At 36.7% G+C, this 18,507-nt stretch overlaps 1 protein-coding gene across 8 annotated transcripts in view; it reads right to left on the bottom strand.

Annotated features, from left to right (window-relative positions):
* The window catches only part of RYR2 (ryanodine receptor 2), a 795,071-nt gene that overhangs the window by 456,198 nt on the left and 320,366 nt on the right, over positions 1–18,507 (bottom strand). For all 8 annotated transcript variants that reach the window (XM_050770606.1, XM_050770614.1, XM_050770624.1 and 5 more), the window contains exons 5-8: positions 16,883–16,897; positions 11,234–11,308; positions 6,340–6,418; positions 3,370–3,482 (exon numbers count right to left, since the gene is read on the bottom strand). In XM_050770606.1, the coding sequence (XP_050626563.1) occupies positions 3,370–3,482; positions 6,340–6,418; positions 11,234–11,308; positions 16,883–16,897 (282 nt within the window). The remainder of the gene's footprint in view (positions 1–3,369; positions 3,483–6,339; positions 6,419–11,233; positions 11,309–16,882; positions 16,898–18,507) is intronic.

Genomic DNA, 18,507 nt, shown 5'->3' with positions numbered 1-18,507 from the left:
GAACTCCTGACCTCAGGTGATCCACCCGCCTTGGCCTCCCAAAGTGCTGAGATTACAGGCATGAGCCACCAGGCCTGGCCTAATTTTTGTATTTTTTTCAGTAGAGACAGGGTCTTGCTATTTTGGCTATGCTGGTCTTGAACTCCTGGCCTAAAGTAATCCGCCCACCTTGGCCTCCCAAAGTGCTGGGATTACAGGCGTGAACTACCATGCTCAGCTTCTTTAACTATTCTTAACAGGCACAAATCTCCCAAGTAAATAGTGACAGTAACTTACTAAACAATTTTTATGTGCCATTCACAGAACTATGAGCCTTGTTGGATTCCAGCATTTAATCCCATAACACCCCTATGAGTTAAGTTCTTTATTATTTCCCAGACTCCAGATGAAGGAACTGAGGGTTTCTAAAGGTTACATGATTAGCCCAGGTTCATACTCACCAGACTTTGTATTTATAAACAAATATATATATGTGTGTATACATATATATACACACACATATATATGTATACATATACACACACACACAGAGTCCATCTTTAGTTATTCAGGGTTTATTCTACAGATTATTTCAACTACCTCTGCCTATCCCAAAATCCTTTCACTAACTCACTTCTTGATCTTTCAATTTCTCTAGATCCTTTTCACTGAGTCCTCCAAATAAATCTTTGAATCCACACCATAGTACTTCATATACTCGCTACTAATCCACCACGGTGGGAATGTAAGATAATAATTCACCATCTCTATACCCATAGGAATGTCCCTCAGCATCTCCAAGCTACACTGTAATGCATATTTACTGTCTTACAGTATCCTCATACAGCTCTGTATGTGTTTGATTTGTTTTCTCCACTAATTATTTGAGGATAGAAAGCATGAGTAATGTGTCCTTGGCCTTTCCTGTTGTTTCTGCCATATGCCAGGTCCATAGAGATGAACAATAAAAGCAACGACTTCATTACCAAATGAAAGCGAAATTTTAACAACCTGGTTGGCCGCTCTCTTGTAGCTCCATATGAAAGGTTACCAGGAAAGAGAACATAAATAATTGGCTATGTAGCACAGGCTGGGCAAGGTGTGGCTCATCCCTACAGTTCTAGCCACTTGGGAGGCTGACGGGGAAGAACAGGAGGTTGAGGCTTCAGTGAGCTATGATCGCCACAGTACTCCAGCCTGGGCCACAGGGCAAGACCCTGTCTCAAAAAATAAATAAAATAAAATAAAATGTAGCTTGGAAATCACTCATAAATTTTAATTAATCATGAGGTGTATTTCCTTCCATAGGAGGTAAATCTCATGTATCATCATTATTATTACTTTCACTTGTATATTGCTTTTTAATTCTGCCCATATTTAAATCCATTATCTCATTGCTTCCTCACAATAACCTTGGTGCTATGTATTATTATTAGCATCAACCTCATTTTTTACAGATGAGAAAGCCAGAGTTCAGAGAATTAGATGACTTTCTCAGGTGGTTAGTTGTAGAATAGATAGATAGATAGAACAGTCCTGGCCCTGTGAGGTCTGGATTTTTAATTTTTCAGTTCATAATGATGCCATCCTGTCAAGTAAACTCTGATACACAGCGGAAGTACAAATTGTACAACAACAACAACAAGAAAAAATTCATAGTTATGTTGAAATCAAAATAGAATGTGTATAATTTATATATTAAAAAGTGTGCATGAATTATTTCTACTGCTATTGGTTTCTAGGTATAACTGCAATTCAAAATGCATATCTGATCAAAACACATCACCTTAACATACATAGCACATGGCATATAGCAAGGACTTAATAAGTGCTTATTTTACAATCTGCACACCTGCATTGTCTTAGAAATTCACATGGTGACTATTTCTATCTACACTGGTTAAGGGACAAAAGTAGAGAAACACTCCAGGCCTCCCTAATAGCTATGCAACATCACACACTCCATTTTATTTAATAGTTTCTGTCATTTACACGAGACACTGTTATACCATTTCCTTGTCTTCATCATTACCTCTTCTACAAGGCAAGTGAAATAAAACAAAACCAATCTTCCTAGAAATGTTTCAAATCTGGAATTAAGAGTACTGGTAAACCAAAACTGACTTACAACACTCCCAAACTTACCCTAGTTCATGTTTATAGAACAAGGGAGTATCAACTACTTACTTAATCCTAAACCAGTAACGCATGAACTACATTTTGAGTTATGGTCATGGTAAAACACTTTCCATACCCCAGTATCTGCTAAATTGCCACGTGCCCTATTTCAGATTTTTGTTTCACTCATCACACACGGTGATGTCTGGGATTTTTCACGTGAATATTCATATAAAGTTTACAATGCCCCATTTTAAATTTATGTAGTCACTTTTCAACCTTAAAATGAATATTTTGCTCTAGCATCCTTCACATCTTTATTTCAACTTACTTCATTTCAATTTACTGTAAACTTCTGTATTGGACTATTCTCTGGCAAAACTACAACTTACTAAATCAGTTAAATTAAATACATATTGACCTCACCACAAAAGTTCAAAATGCATGTGATGTGCTTTGGCTGTGTCCCCACCCAAATCTTACCAGTGGGAGGTAATTAAATAATGGAGGGCAAGTCTTTCCCATGTTCTCACGATAGTGAATAAGTCTCATGAGATCTAATGGTTTTAAAAAGAGGAGTTCCCCTACACAAGCTCTCGTCTCTTGTCTGCTGCCACGTGAGACGTGTCTTTCACCTTCCGCCATGACTGTAAGTCCAATAAACCTTTTTCTTTTGTAAATTGCCCAGTCTTGGGTAGTCTTTATCATCAGCATGAAAACAGACTAATACAACATTTAATAATTAAACACAAACTTCTTTCTTCATTCTCCCATTTCCAGCCCCTACTCTTTGAAACAATGCAATGTCAATGATAGACTTCAAACTGTTTCTTATTTTGTCTATTTCTCCTTTCTTAACAAGGCAAGTGTTCCTCACATAATAATTTGCTTTCATAAATATCAAAAGAGGTAATCACAACCTCATTAATATAGCCTTTTCATCAGGTGCAAAATAAAGACCATGGAATTTTTAATTCCTAATTAGACTGCATTTACATTCTATTAATAAAGTAATTTATTAAAAGGTACTATCAATATCATGAACATGCATATCAAGGTCACGAGGGAAGCCTGCCTGAACAAACCTGATATTCCACTCACATCACATTCTCCTTCTATTTAGGAAAGTATTTATAATTAATCTAATAGAGATAGAGGAATGGTTATAAGCAATTGTCGTAGACAATTTACAATATAAACCTTAAAGAGATCATTTTATTGACTTGTCATTTAGCATATCACCAGATACATGATTCTACTTTCCACACTTACCAAGTACCTTTCAGAGGACACGCTAACTAAGATGAGGTCATCTCCAACTCGTACTTTTTCTCCTTCTGATCGCTGCTTAGAGGCAGGGTGTATGGTCCACCAACAAGCCTCTCCTGCAGAGATATGGATATGTGAAACACAAAAAAAGTTCCTCTGGGTTAAAATCTATTTTCTTTGCCAACGATTCCAAACACACAACTTCCAGAAATCTGGAATTAATGCAAATTAATCTCTTACACCAGGAAAAGAGAAAGAATTAAGCCTTAGCTTAGGATAAAATAAGATTCTTTTCATAGAAACTGGGTGTGACACTTACGGAATGCTGATGCCTTTTTCATCCACGAAGAATTGCTTTAAATGGATATTTATTTATACTCATGTAAGACAAAATTCACCACTCACACTGATCTGATTTCATTCTTTATACACGCACATGTCATTATACTGTTCAATTGCTTTCTATAAAATCATCTCGTTTTTTGACAATTTTCATAAAGACTTGGGGTTTTGTGATGTGATGATTGTGTTGTAGCAATTTTTTGAAAATTTTCCCAGTAGTTATTTTTCGATGCTGACTCAAAAAAAGGATGCAAAGTATTGTCATCTAAAGATTGTACTATCCTGTCCCCTTTTTACTTTATTATTTTAAAATGTGGTGTTTTCATCTTTTTTTCTTTCTTTTTTTTTTGAGACAGTGTCTCGCTTTGTTGCCCAGGCTGGAGTGTAATGGCACAACCTCAGCTCACAGCAACCTCCACGTCCCAGGTTCAAGTGATTCTCCTGCCTCAGCCTCCTGAGTAGCTGGGACTACAGGCACCCGCCACCATGCCTGGCTAATTTTTGTATTTTTAGTAGAAATGGGGTTTCACCATGTTGGTTAGGCTGGTCTTGAACTCCTGACCTTGTGATCCTCCCGCCTTGGCCTCCCAAAGTGCTGGGATTACAGGCGTGAGCCACGGCGCCCGGCCGTGGTGTTTTCTATTAATCTAAAAGTAACATATAAGAGAATCCTTCTGTAGAAGAATGAATTATAAAAGATCTTGGTTTACATCAACCAAACAATTCCTTCTAGGATAAGTCAAGCATAAGCCTCATAAGCCACATGTCTCTTCACTCTTTCTTCCCAATACCTAACATATAATCATCAGCATGCCATTCTTCATTCTGTTCATAATACCTTTGAAAACCTAAATGCGACTTCTATCCCAAAATGAGAGTAGTGTTTTCACAAAATCTGTCATCATTTATCATTCTTTGCCTTGACTCAACTTTATGGTTTTTCCGTAAATCTTTTTTTTTTTCTTGACTAATTCCTCAAGGCCAGAATGTAAGTTCCTATTAGTTGGCCTTGTTATGTTTTGTTCACTGAGGTTTCTCCAGCTCCTGCTAGCCTATTATAAGCACTCACTACAAATTCATTTTGCATGAATGAATAAATGAATTACCAAATAACATTTTGTAAGTATTCTCACAGTCAATATATAATCTGTGTTTTTTCTTACATAAACCATAGTCTAACTTGCTTTTCCTATACAAACCATAATCTAACCTGAATGTCACCTGGTGTAATTCTTTATCGTCATTCATCCAATTCACATTTTTACAGTTGCAGGTAGTTTTTCATTCACTCAAACATTTATAGAGTACCCACTATTGGCTAATCATTGCTTTAGTGGCTGGGATACATCAATAAACAAGGAAGAAAAAATTATCTGCCTTGTGAGTTTAATTCTGATGAAGGCAGGCAGACAACAAATGATAAATACCATAAATAATTAAGGAATTCAGAAGAAGTAGGAAGCTATGGGAAAAAAAGAGAGTAGCGTAAGGAAATCAGGACGCAGGGAGAAACACTGACTTGTTTTGTTTTGACTATTACATAATCTCAATGAATGAAAACAAGTTCTAGACTGTGTCTTTTACTTCTTATGAAGAGGGAACTGACAACTTTCTCATTTAACTGTGTGCTGAAATACACTAATTAGAATAACTAAAAAACTAGCAAAAATACAGGGGAACGATAGAGTCTATACAAAACAAAATCAGAATAATATATTTATGTATGTTTCTGGTGCTGGGGGTTCTTGGAATTTCTTGTACAAGACGATGTGTTGGTCTATTAAAATGTGTATAAGGCTCATAAACATAGCTTTATTTTTACCTTCTCATTGTTTGTAAAAAAAATTTAGTGAATATGGGAAAATACTTTAAAGAGGGGGAGTGGAGTGAGAGGATAGTTTGATCTCACTCTTCAAAGGAACAACTTAATAAAAGTTGAACTATTTCCTTCCATTCTTTTTTCTACTTGGTCTTTATTTTAATTACAAAGGGATGCATGCTCATTGTAAAAGACAAAACAGTCCAATTTTATAGGGGTATATAAAGTCAATGCAAAGTCCTCAGAGTATTGAGAAGAACATCAAATTTGTGTTCTCCTATTTTGATTCGCCAAAAAAAAAAAAAAAGTTAATATATACATTTTTGTCTCACAAGTCTGAAAATGCACGTCTGTTTGAACAGGTATGTAGAAGAACGCCCTGTGGGCAGAGAAATGAAGGAGACTTTCATTTTTGACCTTTTTATTTGAATATTGGCATCAAGTATGTTATATTTTCAGACTTAAAAACATTTTTAAGATAAGAGAGATATGTAGAATTACTTCACAAACTAATTAGTGCACATTAATATGGTTAACATCCAGTAGATCATGTAGTAAATACTAATTTTCTATCCAAACCTACAAGGAGAATAAGGTTTGAAGCCTAGTTTGAACATCCAACTAATGATGTGGGAATAACCAAGAGGAATGATATACACTTCCCCCTTCTAGGAAAAACTTTCATTAGAACATTTTTTCCTGACCCCATGCATAAGAACATTCATCCCATGTATTGTATTTCCCAGCTTCTTCCAATCCAATCCCATCAGGGCTCTCTCTGAACCCAGCTTCCCGCAGCACAAGATGCTCACCTGTGGTGTCCTCTTGCAAGCCAACATCAAAAGCCAGCTTATCAGTTGAAGACCGGGAGGTGGACAGGCAGCACAGATACTGCAAAACACAAAATCAGTAGTTGTAAGTAGAGGCTTTGTTTGTCTGTTGTTTTTGAGACAAGGTTGCTCCGTTGCACAGGCTGGAAGTGCAGTGGTGTGATCACAGCTCACTGCAGCCTCAACCTCCTGGGCTCAAGCAATCATCCCACCTCAGCCTCCTGAGTAGCTGGGACTACAGGGACATGCCACCATGCCCAGCTAATTATTTTCTTTTTTTGTAGAGATGGGGTTTTACCATGTTGCCCAGGCTGGTCTGGAACTCCTAGACTCAAGTGATCCTCCTACCTCAGGTTCCCAAGTAGCTGGGGCCACAGGTGTGCACCACCACATCCAGTTAATTTTTTTTTTCATAGAGATGAGATCCCCCTATGTTGCCAAGGTGATCTCAAACTCCTAAACTCAAGCAATCTCCCACCTCCACCTCCCAAAGTGCTGGGATTATAGACATGAGCCACAGCGACTGGCTATCATTAAGGTTTACAGTTGTACCAGCAGAGTCTTATTTTGACCTGTAATTTGACGTCCATCTATCCCTGCTGTTCTTAGTGTTTTCCTGAAAATCTCAATGCTTCTGCACAAAGCCCAGATTTTTAAATGTCTGTGAGGCAGAACAGCATGCATTAGGGGTAATATCCTAAAGGAACTGTAGTCTTTTTTCCCTTATAAAAGACTAAGGAAATGTTCTCTGTCAGTACAGGAAGACAAGTAACTGGGGATGTATTTGTACATCTCTCACTTCATGTGATATTCATCATCATCTGCAAAAGTACAATGTAATCTGACAGTTAGAAATCTTTCTCCCAAACAAATTTGAAGACTATTCTCTTTTATCTTCTAGCTTTGTTTTCATTTAAAAATGTTTAACTCTTTGAAATCCACCTAGAATTTATTTTGGTGCACAGCATGTCATTGCACTAAAATGAGGTTTATTGTGTGTCTCCATACATGTGCATTTTCCACACTCTTGAATACCGTCATCTCATTCTTCCCACCTTCAGGTGTTCCTAACTGTGTATTCTTGTACATCAAGTTTAGGATCATTTTTCAAGCCTACTGCTCCCCAACCTCCATGCCACAACGTGTTGTAAGAACACAGACACAAAGATGAATGTGATGTAAGAACAGAGACACAAAGATGAATGTGTTGTAAGAACAGAAACACAAAGATGAATGTGGTAGGATCTCAAAGTACACTACCATCACCAAGCAAGTGCACTGCCAGCAAGCCCCCTTTCGGATCACTGGAAAATTAATGCAAAGGCTAGAAATTTCTTATGATGGTATAGGGCCTATCCAGCTAAGTGTGTGTCTGTGAGTGTGAGAAGGCAGATGGACCAATCAGTGGCCGATATGCTGGTATGTCAGGTGGAATTCAGGGTCATGGGGATGTGAAATGCAGACTCTGATTCTGACTCTTAACTAAAAAGCAATGGCTCCCAAGGTTATAGTCAAGAGGCTTCAAGGGTCCCTAAACTTGTTTTTAGCCACAGCAGAAGTGTCAGTCTGACCTCAAGACAGGCAGCCCATGATAATCCCCTACGTTTATAGACTTTAAATATAAACTATGCTTAACATCTGCCTTTATTTTTTAAAAGGTTAACAACCTTGCAATAATCAGACTTCCTAGACAAAAATAAAGTGATTCCTATTAAAGTCTTTTGTAGTTTTTTCAAAAACAGTACAGTATTAGGCACCGTAACGATTAACATATGCTTTCTCCTTAATGTTTCCAGTAACTCTGAGGTAGATACAATGATTATCCCACTAAGTGTTCATTAAAGAGAGCAAGAACTTGGTCTTATTCACTACTATATCCAGGACCTAAAACAGTACCTAGCATGTAGTAGGTGCCAAATAATATTTATTTAATGAATGTATAAAAATTTCAGATGTAATTATAGGCTTAATTATGCAAAATATCCCAGGCTGGCCAGCATGTAGCAAACTGAATCCAAATCTACCAACCAAGTTCAGGCTCTTAATCCAACTATTATGTAGAGAGAGTAGTTGTCTTAAAAGAAACCCTCACATTTATTATTTCATGCAGTTCATGTGTTTTGATTGCTGTAGAATGTGGAATTCTTTCCATAAAATTTTAATATGTGATTGCTCTATACAAATTGTTTTTACATATTTTTCTTACATCCAACCACTTTATGAAACTGTTTTATGTTATTTTATATCTTGACATGTTAGTCAAAATTTCCAGAACAATGTTAGTCAGCAATGGTAGATAAAACACATTCTTATTTTTATTTTCGTTAATTTGATTTTTTAAAATGGCTTCAGCATTTCACAATTACAATGTTCACTATTGATTTGACACTAATAATCTTTATCTCTGAGGAAATAATCAATGTTTAGTTTTTATTAAGAATGAGCATTGAGTTTTATTAACAACCTTTTCCAGCACTTGCTAACATGATCACGAGTTTTCTTATCTGACCTATTTATGTGATATAACACATTAAAAGAAATGATATATTAAATCATCATTAAAGTCACGTCCATGTATTTCCTATACTTCTCATCCTATACTTTTGAATTTCATTAAATAGACAATTAAAATAAAGTTATCACATAAATATCCATGATTGAGGTTGAAAATTTGTGTGTGCTTGTTGGATAGTGGTATTGATACTTAGTCTTCTGCTTTAGAACAATTTACATAATATGGGAATCACCTACTTTTTAAAAGGAATGATCAAGTATATTATTATAGATATTGTATAATATTCTAGATATTGAACTATCATGTAGCCACTAAAATTATATTGACAATTTAAACAACATGGAAAATGCTTATGTTACAAGAAAAGGAAAAAAAAGTCACGCCGGGCACAGTGGCTCATGCCTGTAATCCCAGGACTTTGGGAGGCCAAGGCGAGAGGATCGTTTCAGCCTGGGAGTTCAAGACCAGCTTAGGCAAGATGGTGAGACTCCCATCTCTACAAGAAATTTAAAAATTAGCCAGGCGTGGCAGCAGGCGCCTGTAGTCCTAGCTACTCAGGAGGCTGAAGCAAGAAAACCGTTTGAGCCCAGGAGTTCAAGGCTACCGTTAGCCATGATCATACCACTGCACCTCAGCCTGGGTGACAGCAAGACCCTATCTCAAAAAACAAAAGGATATAAATTTGGTAATGTAGTAAGATCTCAATTATGTTTAAAAAAAAAAAAAAAACCCTTAGGACAGAAGAGATTAAAACTTTTTTTAAAAGCCTCCAACACGGAGCTTGCAGTGAGCTGAGATCCGGCCACTGCACTCCAGCCTGGGCGACAGAGCGAGACTCCGTCTCAAAAAAAAAAAAAAAAAAAAAAAAAAAAAAGCCTCCAACAGTTTTTTCCTATTAGTGTCATCAGAATTTTTCTTCTGCAACTTTCAAATCATATAGACTATGTATTCTTTTATAATTTAATAAAGCTCTTATAAGAATAGAATGAAGCCAGGTGTGGTGGCTCACGCCTGTAATCCCAGCACTCTGGGAGGCCGACATGGGCGGATCACGAGGTCAGGAGATCGAGACCACCCTGGCTAACACGGTGAAACCCCATCTCTACTAAAAAAATACAAAAAAAATTAGCCGGGCGTGGTGGCGGCACCTGTAGTCCCAGCTACTTGGGAGGCTGAGGTAGGAGAATGGCGTGAACCCGGGAGGCGGAGCTTGCAGTGACCTGAGATCACGCCATTGTACTCCAGCCTGGGTGACAGAGCGAGACTCCATCACAAAAAAAGAAAAAGAATGGAATGAAACTTTTGCATATTTTTTTACATATTTTATGTACAGTTGACCCTTGAACAACACAGGTTTGAACTGCCCAGGCCCACTTCCTAACATGTTCTTCCCCGCTCTACCATTCCTGAGACAGCAAAACCAATTCCTCCTCTTCCTCCTCCTTAGCCTATTGGACACAAAGACAATGAGAATGAAAGTCTTTGTGATGATCCATTTCCAGTTAATGTATAGAAAATCTATTTTTCTTTTGATATACTTAATAGTTTCTTTTCTCTAGCTTCCTTTATTACAATACAGCATATAATCCATATACAAAATATGTGTTGGCTGGTATCGGTAAGGCTTCTGGTCAACAGTGGGATATTAATAGTTACCTTTTGAGGGAGTCAAAAGTTATATGTGATTTTCTACTGTGCAGGAGATTGGCACCCTAACTCCTGTGTTGTTCAAGGGTCAGCTGTATATGTAATATCTAAGAATACATTAAAGTATTTATAAAATATATTTTTAAAACATTTACATATATACATATCTACATATACACACATATATTTGTGCATATATACATGAGGCAGAGAATGAGAAAACTGTGCCCAAGAGAAGCCTAATGAATAACTGGGTGAAAGGAGGAGCAGATGTGGAAAAAGAGAAACCTGGTGAAGAAGAAAAAGAAGTTGGTGAGTACAATTCATACCGGAGCTCAGAGGTAGATTTTCTTAAATCTGATCTTTCAATAAAGATACTTTATTTCTCTAATAAATGAACTCTTTAAAACAAACTCTGAAAAGAAATATCTCTTATTTGACTCTTACACCTCTCTCCTCCTAAAACTACTCTATCAAAAGTAAGATACTAAACATGGTAATCATATAATGATAGAACTGAAGGACCTTAAAAGTCATGTGAGCTGACTTTCATCTTTTACATGAGAAACTAACAAGGGTACAAAGATATTAAAGAACACATATATCCAAGCTCATTGATACCATTGCAGAAATGATGCTACCAGCATTTTCTGACCAGGTACCCCCAAATGGATCAGCATGACCACAGGGAGATGAAATAAAATGCGTACTCACCATGCCACTGTAGGAATGGCGCAGCAATATGGCATGTCCATAGAGGAGTGTTCGATGACCACCACCTTGAGCAGTCTTTAGAGAGAAGAGAAAAAAGGAGAACAAAAGAGAAAAACACAAAAGGGTAACTTAACCTGCAAGTCGATAAAATATTCTCTTGTTCTTAAAGGAACGTCAGTAGGAAAGAATGCATTAAGAACTCTTGCAGACAAGCAAAGTGCTGTTGAAATAATGTGTACATTGGAATAAAGTTCATGTAACCTCTATTATGGGGTTAGCATTTTATCTAGTTCTTGAATAATAAACTTGGTATCAGTAAATAATTATCATAATTTATAGTTATTTATTCATAAGGTACTTAATTATAATCTGTTTCCCATTATATTACGGTTTCCATTGGGTGGGAACCATGGTACCTTCATCACCATTGTATTCCAGGTGCCTACCTGCACACCGGACATACAAGAAGCACTAAATAAATGTTGATTCAGGCCAGGCGTGGTGGCTTATGCCTGTAATCCCAGCACTTTGGGAGGCCGAGGCGGGCGGATCACCTGTGGTCAGGAGTTCGAGACCAACCCGGCCAACATGGCAAAACCCTGTCTCTATTAAAAATACAAAAATTAGCTGGGTGTGGTGGCACATGCCTGTAATCTCAGCTACTCAGGAGGCTGAGGCAGGATAATTGCTTGAACCCGGGAGGCGGAGGTTGCAGTGAGCTGAGATTGCACCACTGCACTCCAGCTTGGGCAACAGAGCAAGACTCTGTCTCAATAAATAAATAAATAAACATTGATTCAATGAATGAGTCTTCCTAAAACACAAAAATGATCATAACGCCTCCAGGCTTAAAAATTTCTCATTCCTCCCAACTGCTTATAGGAAAGAGTCCAATCAATCCCTTTCCATGAAATAGAAGAGTGCTTCTTAAATTGGAAAGCTTGTAAAAACACAGATTCCTGGCCCTTACCACTGGGATTTTGATTCAGTAGGTCTGGGGTAGTTACAGAGAAGTTTCATTTCAATAATTTTCCAGGTGATACTGATGCTATTGATCCAGAGACCACTTTGAGAAGTACAGAGATACTTTGTCTCACTCATCTCTAGTCTCATCTTCAATCACCCTGTGTCCAAACATACTCACTTTCCCTTCCCTGAGTATGCCATACTGCTTTCATGCTGCCCTATCTCGAAACACAACTTTCCCTCTCCCTCTAGTCTTCTCTGTTGTATAAAGCCTTTTTAATAAGAAAGCCTCCAATAGTTTTTCCTCTTGGTGTAACTGAAGGATTTTTCCTCTGTAACTTCCAAACTGTATAGAATAAATATGTATTGATTTGATAATTTAATAAAGTTTTTATAAGAATGGAATGAAACTTTTACATATTTTATGTACATGTGACTCTTGTACGACACAGGTTTGAATTGCACAGGCCCATTTATACTCAGATTTTTTCCCCTTCTACTTTTTAAAACTCAGATTAAAGACTACCTACTCTATGAAGCCTCATCCAGTTTCCTCAAAGCTAGTCACTCTCCCCATCCTCCTGCAGCCCTAGGTATACACCTGTACTTTGACCTTACACTCTACGCAAGAACCCTCCTCCCCTTGATCAGACTGAAAACTCCTCAAGGACAATGACACTGTGCTGATTATCATTTCACCTCCAGCTTTGAGCGTGAGGTCAGGCCATGGTAAGCACTCAGCAGAGGTGTCAAATGAAAAGCTGGATATGGGGAGGCCCACTTCAGGCTGAGTGAGGAGTATGTATACAGGGGTCATGGTATATAATCATAAGGTGTGTAAGAAGGAGGAATCAATCATGGAATTTTAGTGTTGGGTTGCACAGGAAAACTTCACAGGAATTATAAAATTAGATCAGGGAAAGACCATGGAAAGCACAGAATATTATGACGAGAAATCTGTACTTCTTTTTGCAGGAAAAGGAGGTCTTTAAAAATTTTCAGAATAAGAGTGATGACACTGACCTGTGCCTTAAGAAGTACAGAAAGATGCTTCAATATCCAATATTATTATAACCTTTTTACTAAACATATATCACATTCTTGTTGTTCCACATAACTTCTTAAAATAACTTTATGTTTTGCTTGAAAAAACTCAGAACTATTCTAAAAACAGATATTAAAAGGTATTAAAATAAGAAAAACTGCTGAAAAAAAAATCCACTTCTTTTCGGGGTCCGAACACAGTGGCTCACGCCTGTAATCCCAGCACTTTCGGAAGCCAAGACAGGTGGATCGCATGAGGTCAGGAGTTCAAGACCAGCCTGGTCAACATGGTGAAACTAAAATACAAAAGTACAAAAATTAGCTGGGTGTGGTGGCAGGCACCTGCAATCCCAGCTACTCTCAGGAGGCTGAGACAGGAGAACGGCTTGAACCCGGGAGGCAGAGGTTGCAGTGAGCTGAGGTCGCACCACTGCACTCCAGCCTGGGTGACAGAGCAAGATTCTGTCTCAAAAACAAAAACAAAAAAACAAAAACAACAAAAAACCACTTTTTTCACATAACTGAGAAGAAAAGGGAAAAATCTACTTTGAATAACTATACTCCTGCCGGGTGTGGTGGCTCACGCCTGTAATCCCAGCACTTTGGGAGGCCGAGGCGGGCGGATCACGAGGTCAGGAGATCGAGACCATCCTGGCTAACACGGTGAAACCCCGTGTCTACTAAAAATACAAAAAATTAGCCAGGCGTGATGGCGGCGCCTGTAGTCCCAACTACTTGGGAGGCTGAGGCAGGAGAATGGCGGGAACCCAGGAGGCGGAGCTTGCAGTGAGCCGAGATTACACCACTGCACTCCAGCCTGGGCGACAAAGCGAGACTCCGTCTCAAAAAAATAAAAAAAGAAAGAAAGAAAGAAAGAAAAACTATACTCCTTCAGAGAATGAGGCTCTCTTTAGAGAGCACTTATTTTTTCTATAATGCGTTTGATTTATTGTGGCCAAGAACAATTTTATTTACTTGGTCTGGTTTGAATTACTTTGATAGAAGCTCACCTTTTCATACCAGATTGAAGTTCCAAAGCTGTAAAATCCACAAGAACTTTAATAACACTTGACAGCCACGCTAGTCAAAACAAAATTTTTTTAAAAGTGAAGGACAAGGCCTTGAAGTTAACCAGGAAGTACTCCTTTACCGTAAAGCTTTGCCTACACATTTCATTTATTTATTTATTTACTTATTTATTTATTTATTTATATAGTGTGTGTGTGTGTGTGTGTGACTAAAGAGGTTTACAGGTTTCATTTATATATATATATATAAAATTTACATATATATATAGTATGTGTGTGTGCGTGTGTATGTGTGTGACTAAAGAGGTTTACATACACATTAAAATTACTGGTTCTATATTTTGTTCTTTCTGGTTTGCTTTTTTTGCTTTTGGGCTCCGTGTTTTTTAAATACAGCCAACTGTATTTAAAAAAAGCATGAGGCAAAGTGCCTCATGCTTGTAATCCCAACTACCTAGGAGGCTGAGGAAGGAAGACCACTGGAGCCCAGGAGTTCCAGGTTGCAGTGAGCTATCCACTGTACTCCAGCCTGGGTGACAGAGCAATACCCTGTCTCTTAAAAAATAAAATAGTGAATCACACAATGGGGTCACTGAAGGATTATAACAATCAATGAGAATCCTGGCCTCAGTTGAAATAAAGGTGCCTGAAAAGGCCAGTTTGACATTGTCAAGACATCTGTTTGACACGGACTGGCTTACTTGGGATGGTGTCTTCATGGAAAGTCTCCACAGGGAACAGATCAGGCTTAGGACAGTCCTAAGGCACCACTGTTTAGCACCATCCAGCAGAAATAGGCTCCCACAACAAGAAAGCATCCATCTGGTTCTAAGAAGTTAATGCCTTTTCCGTACGAAACCCAAAGCAAAGCATGATTGAAAGGTGAAAGCGAGATAAAATTCAGCATGTTTTTCTGTTTAAGTGACTTAAATTACTGTAATTACATGCATGTGCCTTCCCCTTAATCCAATTCTAACCTTTCCAGATCATCCACTGCAAGTGTGAAAATAACTATTGGCCTTCTGGCCTCGAAGTTAAAAGAACTGGGGGCCTAATTAAATTATTTTAGGCATACCACCTGCTTTTAACTAATTCTACATCATCTTTCTATTTGCACTGGTTTTTACACACATTTGTTCTCACAAGAGACCTTAAGATGTCTGTTCCAGGCCACCATTTCATTCACCCTTCCCAAGGGGAAGTCTATACAGCATGGTACAGTTGAATTAAGAGTGAGATGATAAAATGAATACAGCAAATGCAGATTTAGCATGAAAAACTAAAGTTTCTCAAACCCATAATCATAAGTTAGTTATTAGTATTTGCAAAGAGAGGAAATATTCCTATTTTGCTGTTTTTAATATTTTTCCAATCCAAACTCTTGTTTCATGATATGTCTAATTTAGGGATTAATGTCCTCTCTTCAAAATGTGATCATAATATTTTCAACTGAAAAATAAGAGCTAGAGTTATTGGAAATTCTGGAAGATGTTCCATGTCCTGGTTGATAGATGTCTTCAAAGAAATGCTCTGTTCTGTCATCCCATCCAAAATGCCAAATTCTTACTGGTAGTGAACGGGTCCAGTTTAGGGTATCCCGCAATGCACCTGGTTCAGTTTTATTAAACATGATGGATTTAACCACAAAATTCAACAGACTGACAAGAACATGCATCCCTTGCTTCAAAGCAACCTTTTCCATCTATATGTGGGATTTTGATTTAATATTTCTCACAGTCTATTTCTTTCAAAATTATCACTTATTTTAAGGCTTTCTTAACTGAATATCAATTTTTCTACCTACCCATTGTTTCTTGGCTTTTAAGATTAAAAAAATTAAACCCCATAAATGTTATAGGAGAAATGTAGTGGGCATATGAAAATGAAACAAAAATTTTCTACTATATATCCTAAAATAACCATAGTCTACTCTTCTTCCTGTCTGTCCCTCACGTATTCCTTCAATGACATGTCCACATGCTTTACTCTTTTCTTTTTATTTGTCTACTTTTACAATATTTTCACTTTTCCAGTCCAGTCGAGAAATGAAAAGGGGCTGGCTGAATTATTTTCACATCTCCTGGAGTAAGTAGAAGTAGTTTCTTGGTGCCTCCCCTAATTTCCCAGTGGAAGAATTTCCCATTGTATTCATACAAAAGTGCATAAATGCAAAGTCAGCATAATGCCCAGAGTGAACATTCTAAATGGAGAGTTATTAAAATTGTTTTAATAAGAAAAATTCTTAATGTTAGCAATTAAACATGTTACAATATGACCCAAAAGTGTCAAATCTTGGCTTGACATTTTTGTTTGTTGAGCTTTTAAATCTAAACATGTGATTTATCTAAATCTAAAAGCTCCAAAGTTTAATATTTAAACATTTTAAAGCATGTGAAGAAAAGTTACATGGATTCAAAAGTAAAACAAATGTGTGTAACCATACATAAAACATACAAAGTATCACATATATACAGCTGATATATAGTAATATATATATATATCTGTTACATATATAATACAGCTATACTAATATGCAGATATATACATATATAATCCATATATAGTAATATATCTGCTATATATACACAGCAGATATATTACAATGTCTTACCTTCATCATGAATTTCTGTAGGGGCATAAGGAAAAGAGAGGAAACATTAAATAGACATGATCTCAAAGATTCCCTTAAAAATACCTATTACTTATAAAGGCTCCATTATCCTAAATGGAGCTATTTAAACAATAAACATAAAAAAACACATTCACCGTGTTATTGCAACAAAACTTAGTATCAACTACATGCTAGAGAAAAGCTGTAGCGAGCAAAATTCTTTTAAAAAGTTTTTACATTAGTTTCTTCCTTTTTCTGTGAAAACATGCTGCTCTACTTTAATGAGTGATTCCATTTACAATCTATTTAAGCACCAAAAATGATATTATCTTAAAAACTGATCATCTGAAAATGCTTTTTAAAAAACCAACTTTCATCTTTTTCATAAAAATGCAGTGATAAAAGCAAACAGCAACCCAACTCATTTTAATAAAAACAGTAGATTAAAACAGGTAAGGGAGATCGTAAACTAATACGCTGCAATGAGTGGCTCTCATTTCATGCAAAATAACAGTAAGCAATTTCTTAGACACTGAATATTTTGAAAGGTGAATTTCAAAGAAAAATCACAAAAGCATTTCTATTTCTCTTAAAATGACACAGTCTCCTTTCATAAATTATATAATAGCTCTTTTTTTCTTCTACAAAACATAATGTGTATTATGTGTGTGTGCATGCAAATCTACAAATAACTTCATTTTTCTTTAGACCTCTAAAGTTTCTTTGACTTCTTATTCCTAGGATAGTTACACAGATGAAAGAGTACAAAAAAGAAAACAATGATATATTTCCAAACTTAGGGCTGAATTTAGTTGTCAGGTTGATGTCTAAGTCCTACGGAGAAAAGATATCATAGAGACACTAGTTGTAAGAAAAACAGCAAGGAAAAGTTTTCCAATATAGATATTTGTAAATATTACAATTTTTTGTAACTTATTTGCTAACTTACTGTAGCACAAAACTACATTCTCCACACCCAAAGAGGCTGCTTTCTTCAATATTTATCTTTATGTGTTTCTTGTAAGTAAGGGATGACTATATGGGCAGTGATAGTCATGGATTCCAACCAGCTTTCTGTCTTAGATTTTTTTGGATGATTAATTTGCACAGAAACACAAAGGTGGAAATTTTAGTTCTTTAGGCTAAAACTGCAGGTGTCAGTAACTCAGTGTCCTAGGTTTAGATTAATCCAGAAATATGTTTCTTGTAACCTGAAACATATTTACATAGTAATATGTATATTATTAAAGGGAAATTCTATTGAGACTAATTTTTTCATTTTCAATATTACAATTTTAAGGAAAAACTGTAAAGAAGCTTTCATTCTTGGCTTAGAAAATACACGCTGTTTAGTTACGTTTTTATAACTGATATTAATCACATATAATTATCAGGAAACTTACTTTCCATGTTAAACCGACCAATCACATGTGACTCACTAATGGGAGAGCTATCACTAAAGAATTAGGCAAAATCATTATTAAGCCCTAATTCAAAGAAATGCAAAAACCTAACATTTTGGTACAGCACATAGTTTGTTAAGAGATACTTTCTCCATGAGATTTTTTTTTTTTTAATTAAGCTAGATTTGGGAGATTTTTCTTTAGAAAATGTCCTCAGCCCGA

The sequence above is a fragment of the Macaca thibetana genome, chromosome 1 (assembly GCF_024542745.1).
Source record: "Macaca thibetana thibetana isolate TM-01 chromosome 1, ASM2454274v1, whole genome shotgun sequence".
In the NCBI taxonomy this organism is placed as follows: Eukaryota; Metazoa; Chordata; class Mammalia; order Primates; family Cercopithecidae; genus Macaca; species Macaca thibetana.
Note: the sequence above shows the minus strand (reverse complement) of the source record. Positions and strands in the feature narration are given on the sequence as shown.